This window comes from Triticum urartu, chromosome 4A (genome assembly GCF_056163025.1).
Source record: "Triticum urartu cultivar PI428250 chromosome 4A, HENAU_Tu73, whole genome shotgun sequence".
In the NCBI taxonomy this organism is placed as follows: Eukaryota; Viridiplantae; Streptophyta; class Magnoliopsida; order Poales; family Poaceae; genus Triticum; species Triticum urartu.
The window spans coordinates 563147084-563157335 of record NC_141876.1 but is presented as its reverse complement, the minus strand read 5'-3'; the positions used below and the strand labels follow the sequence as shown (position 1 = coordinate 563157335).

At 48.5% G+C, this 10252-nt stretch overlaps 1 protein-coding gene across 1 annotated transcript; it reads left to right on the top strand.

Moving 5' to 3' along the window:
* The first annotated feature begins 7912 nt into the window (after positions 1-7912).
* Positions 7913-8604, top strand: LOC125554216 (uncharacterized). Its single transcript, XM_048717802.2, has one exon. The coding sequence runs from the start codon at positions 7971-7973 to the stop codon at positions 8328-8330; it is 360 nt and encodes a 119-aa protein (XP_048573759.1). The 5' UTR covers positions 7913-7970; the 3' UTR covers positions 8331-8604.
* Positions 8605-10252: the final 1648 nt, after the last annotated feature.

The following is a 10252-nucleotide window of genomic DNA, read 5'->3' as shown; positions in this document are numbered from 1 at the left end:
GCTTTGAGCATGAACATTGTATCGGGATCTCGTTTAATTCGAGATGGCTACTCATTTAAATCCGAGAATAATGGTTGTTCTATTTATATGAGAGATATGTTTTATGGTCATGCTCCTATGGTGAATGGTTTATTCTTTATGAATCTCGAACGTGATGCTACACATGTTCATAATGTGAGTACTAAAAGATGTAAGGTTGATAATGATAGTCCCACATACTTGTGGCACTGCCGCCTTGGTCACATAGGTGTCAAACGCATGAAGAAGCTCCATGCAGATGGACTTTTAGTGTCTCTTGATTATGAATCATTTGACACGTGCGAACCATGCCTCATGGGTAAGATGACCAAGACTCCGTTCTCAGGAACAATGGAGCGAGCGACCAACTTATTGGAAATCATACATACTGATGTGTGCGGTCCAATGAGTGTTGAGGCTCGCGGTGGCTATCGTTATGTTCTCACCCTCACTGATGACTTGAGTAGATATGGGTATGTCTACTTAATGAAACACAAGTCTGAAACCTTTGAAAAGTTCAAGGAATTTCAGAGTGAGGTTGAGAATCAACGTGACAGGAAAATCAAGTTTCTACGATCAGATCGTGGAGGAGAATACTTGAGTCACGAGTTTGGCACACACTTAAGAGAATGTGGAATAGTTTCACAACTCACGCCGCCTGGAACACCTCAGCATAACGGTGTGTCCGAACGTCGTAATCGCACTCTATTAGATATGGTGCGGTCTATGATGTCTCTTCCCGATTTACCGCTATCTTTTTGGGGCTATGCTTTAGAGACTGCCGCATTCACTTTAAATAGGGCTCCCTCGAAATCCGTTGAGACGACACCGTATGAATTATGGTTTGGGAAGAAACCTAAGCTGTCGTTTCTAAAAGTTTGGGGATGCGATGCTTATGTCAAGAAACTTCAACCTGAAAAGCTCGAACCCAAGTCGGAAAAATGCGTCTTCATAGGATACCCAAAAGAAACTATTGGGTATACCTTCTACCTCAGATCCGAAGGCAAGATCTTTGTTGCCAAGAATGGGTCCTTTCTAGAGAAGGAGTTTCTCTCGAAAGAAGTAAGTGGGAGGAAAGTAGAGCTTGATGAAGTATTACCTCTTGAACCGGCAAATGGCGCAACTCAAGAAAATGTTCCTGAGGTGCCTGCACCGACTAGAGAGGAAGTTAATGATAATGATCAAGATACTTCTGATCAAGCTCCTACTGAAATTCGAAGGTCCACAAGGACACGTTCCGCACCAGAGTGGTACGGCAACCCTGTCTTGGAAATCATGTTGTTAGACAACGGTGAACCCTCGAACTATGAAGAAGCGATGGCAGGCCCGGATTCCGAAAAATGACTGGAAGCCATGAAATCCGAGATAGGATCCATGTATGAAAACGAAGTATGGACTTTGACTGACTTGCCCGTTGAACGGCGAGCCATAGAAAATAAATGGATCTTTAAGAAGAAGATAGACGCGGATGGTAATGTGACCATCTATAAAGCTCGACTTGTCGCTAAGGGTTATCGACAAGTTCAAGGGGTTGACTACGATGAGACTTTCTCACCGGTAGCGAAGCTAAAGTCCGTCCGAATCATGTTAGCAATTGCCGCATTCTACGATTATGAGATATGGTAAATGGACGTCAAAACGGCATTCCTTAATGGTTTCCTTAAGGAAGAATTGTATATGATGCAGCCGGAAGGTTTTGTCGATCCTAAGAATGCTGACAAGGTGTGCAAGCTCCAACGCTCGATTTATGGGCTGGTGCAAGCATCTCGGAGTTGGAACATTCGCTTTGATGAGATGATCAAAGCGTTTGGGTTTACGCAGACTTATGGAGAAGCCTGCGTTTACAAGAATGTGAGTGGGAGCTCTGTAGCATTTCTCATATTATATGTAGATGACATACTGTTGATGGGAAATGATATAGAACTCTTGGACAGCATCAAGGCCTACTTGAATAAAAGTTTTTCAATGAAGGACCTTGGAGAAGCTGCTTATATATTAGGCATCAAGATCTATAGAGATAGATCGAGACGCCTCATAGGTCTTTCACAAAGCACATACCTTGATAAGATATTGAAGAAGTTCAATATGGATCAGTCTAAGAAGGGGTTCTTGCCTGTGTTACAAGGTATGAAATTGAGCTCAGCTCAATGTCCGACCACGGCAGAAGATATAGAAGAGATGAGCGTCATCCCCTATGCATCAGCCATAGGTTCTATTATGTATGCCATGCTGTGTACCAGACCTGATGTAAACCTTGCCGTAAGTTTGGTAGGAAGGTACCAAAGTAATCCCGGCAAGGAACACTGGACAGCGGTCAAGAATATCCTGAAGTACCTGAAAAGGACTAAGGAAATGTTTCTCGTTTATGGAGGTGACGAAGAGCTCGTCGTAAAGGGTTACGTCGACGCTAGCTTCGACACAGATCTGGATGACTCTAAGTCACAAACCGGATACGTGTATATTTTGAATGGTGGGGCAGTAAGCTGGTGCAGTTGCAAGCAAAGCGTCGTGGCAGGATCTACATGTGAAGCGGAGTACATGGCAGCCTCGGAGGCAGCACATGAAGCAATATGGGTGAAGGAGTTCATCACCGACCTAGGAGTCATACCCAATGCGTCGGGGCCGATCAAGCTCTTCTGTGACAACACTAGAGCTATTGCTCTTGCCAAGGAGCCCAGGTTTCACAAGAAGACAAGGCACATCAAGCGTCGCTTCAACTCCATTCGTGAAAATGTTCAAGATGGAGACATAGAGATTTGTAAAGTACATACGGACCTGAATGTAGCGGATCCGTTGACTGAACCTCTCCCTAGAGCAAAACATGATCAACACCAGAATTCCATGGGTGTTCGATTCATCACAATGTAACTAGATTATTGACTCTAGTGCAAGTGGGAGACTGTTGGAAATATGCCCTAGAGGCAATAATAAAAGCTTTATTATTATATTTCCTTGTTCATGATAATTGTCTTTATTCATGCTATAATTGTATTATCCGGAAATCGTAATACATGTGTGAATAACAGACACCAACATGTCCCTAGTAAGCCTCTAGTTGACTAGCTCGTTGATCAACAGATAGTCATGGTTTCCTGACTATGGACATTGGATGTCATTGATAACGAGATCACATCATTAGGAGAATGATGTGATGGACGAGACCCAATCCTAAACATAGCACAAGATCGTATAGTTCGTTTGCTAGAGTTTTCCAATGTCAAAGTATCTTTTCCTTAGACCATGAGATCGTGTAACTCCCGGATACCGTAGGAGTGCTTTGGGTATACCAAACGTCACAACGTAACTGGGTGACTATAAAGGTAGACTACGGGTATCTCCGAAAGTGTCTGTTGGGTTGACATGGATCAAGACTGGGATTTGTCACTCCGTATGACGGAGAGGTATCACCGGGCCCACTCGGTAATGCATCATCATAATGAGCTCAAAGTGACCAAGTGTCTGGTCACGGGATCATGCATTACGGTACGAGTAAAGTGACTTGCCGGTAACGAGATTGAACGAGGTATTGGGATACCGACGATCGAATCTCGGGCAAGTAACATATCGATTGACAAAGGGAATTGCATACGGGGTTGATTGAATCCTCGACATCGTGGTTCATCCGATGAGATCATCATGGAGCATGTGGGAGCCAACATGGGTATCCAGATCCCGCTGTTGGTTATTGACCGGAGAGTCGTCTCGGTCATGTCTGCTTGTCTCCCGAACCCGTAGGGTCTACACACTTAAGGTTCGGTGACGCTAGGGTTGTGAAGATATGTATATGCAGTAACCCGAATGTTGTTCGGAGTCCCGGATGAGATCCTGGACGTCACGAGGAGTTCCGGAATGGTCCGGAGGTAAAGAATTATATATAGGAAGTGCTGTTTTGTCCATCGGGACAAGTTTCGGGGTTATCGGTATTGTACCGGGACCACCGGAGGGGTCCCGGGGGCCCACCGGGTGGGGCCACCTGTCCCGGGGGGCCACATGGGCTGTAGGGGGTGCGCCTTGGCCTAGATGGGCCAAGGGCATCAGCCCCACTAGGCCCATGCGCCTAGGGTTTTCATGGGGGAGGAGTCCCACTAGTGGAAGGCACCCCTAGGTGCCTTGGGGGGGAGGGAAACCTCCCCTTGGCAGCCACACCTAGGAGATTGGATCTCCTAGGCTGCGCACCACCCCCCCTTGGCCCTCCTATATATAGTGGGGGAGAGGAGGGACTTCACACCCCAGCCCCTGGCGCCTCCCTCTCTCCCCGTTACGTCTCTCCTTCGTAGTATAGGCGAAGCCCTGCTACTGTGACGCCCTGCATCCACCACCACGCCGTCGTGCTGCTGGATCTTCATCAACCTCTCCTCCCCCCTTGCTGGATCAAGAAGGAGGAGACGTCTCCCGTCCCGTACGTGTGTTGAACGCGGAGGTGCCGTCCGTTCGGCGCTTGGTCATCGGTGATTTGGATCACGTCGAGTACGCCTTCCTCATCCCCGTTCTTTGAACGCTTCCGCGTGTGATCTACAAAGGTATGTAGATGCATCCGATGACTCGTTGCTAGATGAACTCCTAGATGGATCTTGGTGAAACGAGTAGGAAAATTTTTGTTTTCTGCAACGTTCCCCAACACTCCGTGCCTCGTCCAAACATTATAGTGTGGCATGAAACCCTTGTAAAGGAGGTGGGAGTGAAGGATTTTCCGGTTAGAGTAAGACCTCGTATTCCCACATTGAGTGCATGGACAACACATAAAACCATTCTGCTTGTTTGCCTCAGCCGCATCGAGAAACTCATGCACGCCCTTAATGTACTCGCGGGTGTGTCTGTCACCGTACATCCATTGCCAGTTCATCTGCGTGCATTATATATAATTAAGTGTCCAAATTAATAGAAGTTCATCATCACATTAAAACCAAAGTGCATACATAGTTCTCATCTAACAACATATAGCTCTCTAGAGCATCTAATTAATTAAACCATACATTGAAACTATGTAAAACATTTCAATGCGAAAACAAATGCGATCATAATCGCAACCAAGGTAACAATTGATCCAATGGCATAATGATAACAAGCCTCGGTATGAATGGCATATTTTCTAATCTTTCTAATCTTCAAGCGCATTGCATCCATCTTGATCTTGTGATCATCGACGACATCCGCAACATGCAACTCCAATATCATCTTCTCCTCCTCAATTTTTTTATTTTTTCCTTCAACAAATTGTTTTCTTCTTCAACTAAATTTAACCTCTCGACAATAGGGTCAGTTGGCATTTCCGATTCACATACATCCTACATAAATAAAATCTATGTCACGTTGGTCGGCATAATTTTCATAAACAATAAATGAACCAATAGTTATAAAGATAATATATATAGCACATCCGAATCATAGACAGGACGAGGGCCGACGGGGGCGGATACCAAAACCATCGCACTATATAAGATGCAATAATAAAAGTAAGAAAATAATACAAGTATCTATGTAAACATACAAGTAAGAATATTTTTCTTTTCAGAAAGAAGATAAGAACAAGAGGCTCACCACGGTGGTGCCGGTGATGAGCTCGGCGCGGGTGATCGACGGCGGTGAAGACGGGGACGGGGCGTGACGGGCCGCTAAACCTAGACAAATATTATGGAAAATGGAGCTTGGAGGTCGAGCTTGGAGAGGAGAAAGCTTAAGTAGTGTGGCTCGGGCATTCCATCGAACACCTTGTGTGCATAGGAGGTGAGTTAGAGCACCACCAAGCCCTCTCCCCCTCGGCCAGAGAAAAACAGAGCACTGGGGTGCTCTGCTCGCGAGCGAGGGGTATATATAGGCACCTCATTGGTCCCGGTTGGTGACATGAGCCGGGACTAAAGGGGAGCCTTTGGTCCCGGTTCAAGCCACCAACCGAGACCAATGGTGGTGGGCCAGGAGCGAGGCCCATTGGTCCCGGTTCATCCCACCAACCGGGACCAAAAGGTCCAGATGAACCGGGACCAATGGCCCACGTGGCCCGGCCGGCCCCCTGGGCTCACGAACCGGGACCAATGCCCACATTGGTCCCGGTTCTGGACTGAACCGGGACTAATGGGCTGACCCGGCCTGGACCAAAGCCCCGTTTTCTACTAGTGTAGCTCGGGCAACACACACACCAAACTCACACTACATAGTAGATAGATAGGGTAGCTAGGGCAACACCGCCATGTCTTCACCGTCGTCTTCACCTTAACCGCCGGCTTCACCATCTTCTTCGCCGCCGGCTTCAGTACTCCTCCTCCTCAAGGCCGTTGTCGCCGAGGTAGTACGGGAGGCTGTGCATGCGGTTGCGAGCGGGGAAGACGCTCTCGAAGTCGGTGAAGATGTTATAGGTCGTGAATGCGATGAACTCGCACCCACACCAATACACCTTGCCAAGCAGGTAGTAGGCATCGAACTTGTTGGTGAAGTGGACGACGAGCCCTACCACTTGAGCGTTGGCGTGGGGACGCTGCTCCACGAGGTTGAACATGGGCGGCGAGCCCGCCGGGAGGTGGTGGAAGCCCGCACGGAGGAACCCCCGTGCAAGCTCAGTGCTTCCCCTCCAGCGGGAGAACGTCGGCCGACACGCGGAGGGATTCCTCGACGACGACGTTGGCGGGGTACCGCCGTTCCGGCACGGTGGGCGGCGCTTGGAACGTCGACCCGTTGTACTGCATCAGTGGAACGACTTTGGCTTTTGGGGGAAGAAGAGAAGTTGGAGGCGCAGATGGATCTGTAGAAGAAGAGGCAATGAAGGGCAGTTTAAATAGCCCAGGGAGACGAGGTGGGTACACGCGCAAACGGCGTAGATCGTGACTCAGTGCGTGCGTGAACCGATGCGATCATCAATGTGTGAACGTGAATCGATGTGAGCGTGCTTTGCGTGCTCTGCGTTGGCGGCTGCCTGCCTCCCCCTTCTGCGTGCTCTGCGTTGGCGGCTGCCTGCCTCCCATTCACGAGCGTGCGTGCAGCCTGCGGTGTGAACCGATGCCTCGACATATGGACGCGACCGTGCGTGCAGCCTGCCCCTTCTGCCACCGACACGGATGCCTGCGACGCGTGAAACGACGCTGCGGAGCGACTGAATCCACCGGCAACCGTGCGGCACGGATCGATGCATGTGTGTCGGCGTGCATGCATGTTATTAGGTCTAGATCACTAGATGCGTGCGTGGCGGTGTTCGCATGCATAGCAGGCTACATCGATGCCAAAGCCGAGCATGCATAGCAGGCTGCATCCATCGATAGCAGGCTTTTTTAATTTATTACCAACAAACTAACGGGCCCGTCCTATGAACACAAACACGGCCCAACCAACGAAGCCACAGCCACAGTCAACAGAGTCCAACGTGGCCCCACAAGTCAGTTAACGGTCAAGACGGCAAACGTCTGTTATGAATATTTGCGAGAGTTTCAGCTAAGGGAATGGGGAAAAGTGAGCAAAAATTTAAAGCGTGGAAAAAACTGAACACAACTAAGAAATTAGGGGCACAGATGGAATAAGCCCTAGAAGAAATGGGCGGTAGGCTCTTCGCCCTACAGAGCCAAGAAATCGAGCTGAAGATCATGGACGCATGCAGAAGATGGCGTGCGCGCGTACGTACCTTCGATCGCACTGCATCAATCTCCCAGATACGCCTCCGGGAATTAAGTTCTCGTCATCCCCTGGCCGGCCTCGATTCCAGGGGCGCATGGCATGCGTCAAACTGGCCTCGCTGTCGCACGATCCAGAGAAAAGTGGCGACGCATCCATCACCTGTTGACCATGGCACGCACTCTTGCAGCGCTGTCCGGCTGCGTGTCGCTCGCGTCGGCGCTAGCTTCAGACTTGCGCATCGCTCGACGCCTTTGCCCGCGCTATAAAGATCGCCGGCCTCGGGGCATGCAAAGGCACCCACGTACGACAAGAAAACTGCACCAGTGCACACCAGTGCTAGTGTGTGACACGCCACTATGAGGTCTCTGCAGGCTGTGCTCGTGGCGGTCCTCGTCCTGCTTGCCGTCGCCGCGACGACAGACGCCGCGTGGGCGCCGATACCGGATCGCGACCTGAACGGCATGGTGGTGCAGCAGGCGGGCCGGTTCGCCGTGCTCGTGCATGACATCACGCGCCGGACGACCCTGGTGTTCGTCAAGGTGGAGCGCGGCGAGATGGAGCGGCCGGCGGGCGGCGGCCTCGGCACCAACTACAGGCTCGTGGTGACCGCGGCGAGGGCGCCCGGCGGGAGCAGGGGCCAGTACGAGTGCGTCGTGTGGGGCGTGCCCGGCTCGCGCACCAGCACCTGGAAGCTCCTCGGCTTCAAGGCGCTCTAGCTACATGCATGGCCACCGAGCACTCGTACGTGTGGGTGTGACGGTCCGAGGCAAAGCCGCGCGCGTACTCCGCTGAATAATCTACGTTTCCCCGGCATATAGTATGTGCATGGGTTTTTTAAGTACTGGTACACGTCGTTTAATTTGTTACGCGAGTAAGGCACGGCAAATACCTGTCTGCGTGCAGTCCGCACACAGTAGCGCCGGAATAAGCAAGTCCGCAGAGTCTTTTTTGTCATCACTGCCCGAATGATATATGTTGGTGATTTTATAAGAGTCTGGATACTGTGATTGTTCTCAAAGGTGTTTTCCCTATACTCCACTATAATTCCAGCGTCAAATTTTTGAAAATGGCAAATCGAATGTTTTTTTATGATAATATGTGTTTGCCGATGATGACAAATTTAGTTGATATGCATGTCAAATCCGTCTCAGTTTTTTTTTTGTCAGGGAATTTTTGTGCTCGTGAACTAAATTTGCCATAAAAAAATTAAATTTTCCATGCTTAAAAAAATTGACGTCAGATTTTTTGCATTACCGTTTTTCTATACCAATTACGAAATAAGAGAGATTATAGTAACAAGTACAATGCATTAGTAGGAGATTGTGCTGTCTACCTTCAATCTCCACATCCTGGAAAGAAGAAAACATAGGTGATTCTCACGCATTAGCAAAACTCAAAACTTGCTAGTCCTACTTCCCGCGGTTGGCCGATCTTCGGGGGACTGCGTAAACCTAACACATCCGGCTAAAATCGTTCTCGTCCTGAAAAAGCCCGAGGCCACAAAAGTCGAAGACTAACACCTGATCAGCGTGATAATATGTTCAAGACAAGATGATGCTTAACCTTCTGGTGCCTGACATTCCGACACTAGTATCCAAGTGCTAGAGTCCATCTAGTGTCCATCTAATTGGTCCAGCACGCCAAATCCAAAACTATGCTTAATCACTCAATGAATTATCTCATGTATCTATGGTTGTAAGCATGTACAATTGATACAGCTGAGCTCAAAACCAAACCCAAACTTCATACCATATAATCAAGCCATAGTGATCTCCCACGACAATAAGTTCATTACAATGGATAGAAGTCTAATACATCAAAAGCAGAGCAGTATAAGAAACGTATATGGTTCGGCTATGGCGTAACATCAGACTACATATATATGGATAGAGATAGTTTGGTCTGACTGCTTTGTCGCCTGACTCTCTGCGTTGTAAAAACCTGTTGATGGACATATCCATTGAGTGTGCCATATGGACATCATCACAGTAAGAATACAGTTCTTCTACTGACCCTTATGTACAGCAAGATTTAGCCATCCGACAAATGAGTAACTCCTTGACCAGAGCTAAGAGCTAGTATCAATTTCAGGCACCTTGACCAGATATGCGCAATACCAATATATCTGAAAATGAGCACAAAGAGACACCTAAGTTTCAGAGGTGACATTACCTTGTTCTCAAAAGCCTGACACTTTTAACCAGAATTAAACCAACTATCAGTATATGACTACCACGAGCGACGCCGCCGCAAACACCACAACACAAGAGCAGCATGAGGAGTCTATTACACATCATCATCGACCCAAACTTCGAATGATGATTTGCCTGATCGACCTGCTCTGCTGCATGCAATGTAAGCCTCCTATATCCTAGCACGGCATGTGATATATGAATTAACATGGTAAGTGGATAACAGAGTAAGTACATAACCTAGAGCGAAAACATGGTTCGCTTTAATTTAAAATTTGTGGTTTCTTACATCCAAGCCCATTCTGTAGCTCTATAACTACATCAATTTAGAAAAATCTTACACTGGATCCGGTAGTTATGTTTTTAAGGCGACGCCTTACCGCCTTAGGGGGGGGGGGGGGGGCGCTTTGGCGCCTAGGCGACGCCTAGGCGGGCGCTTTGGACAC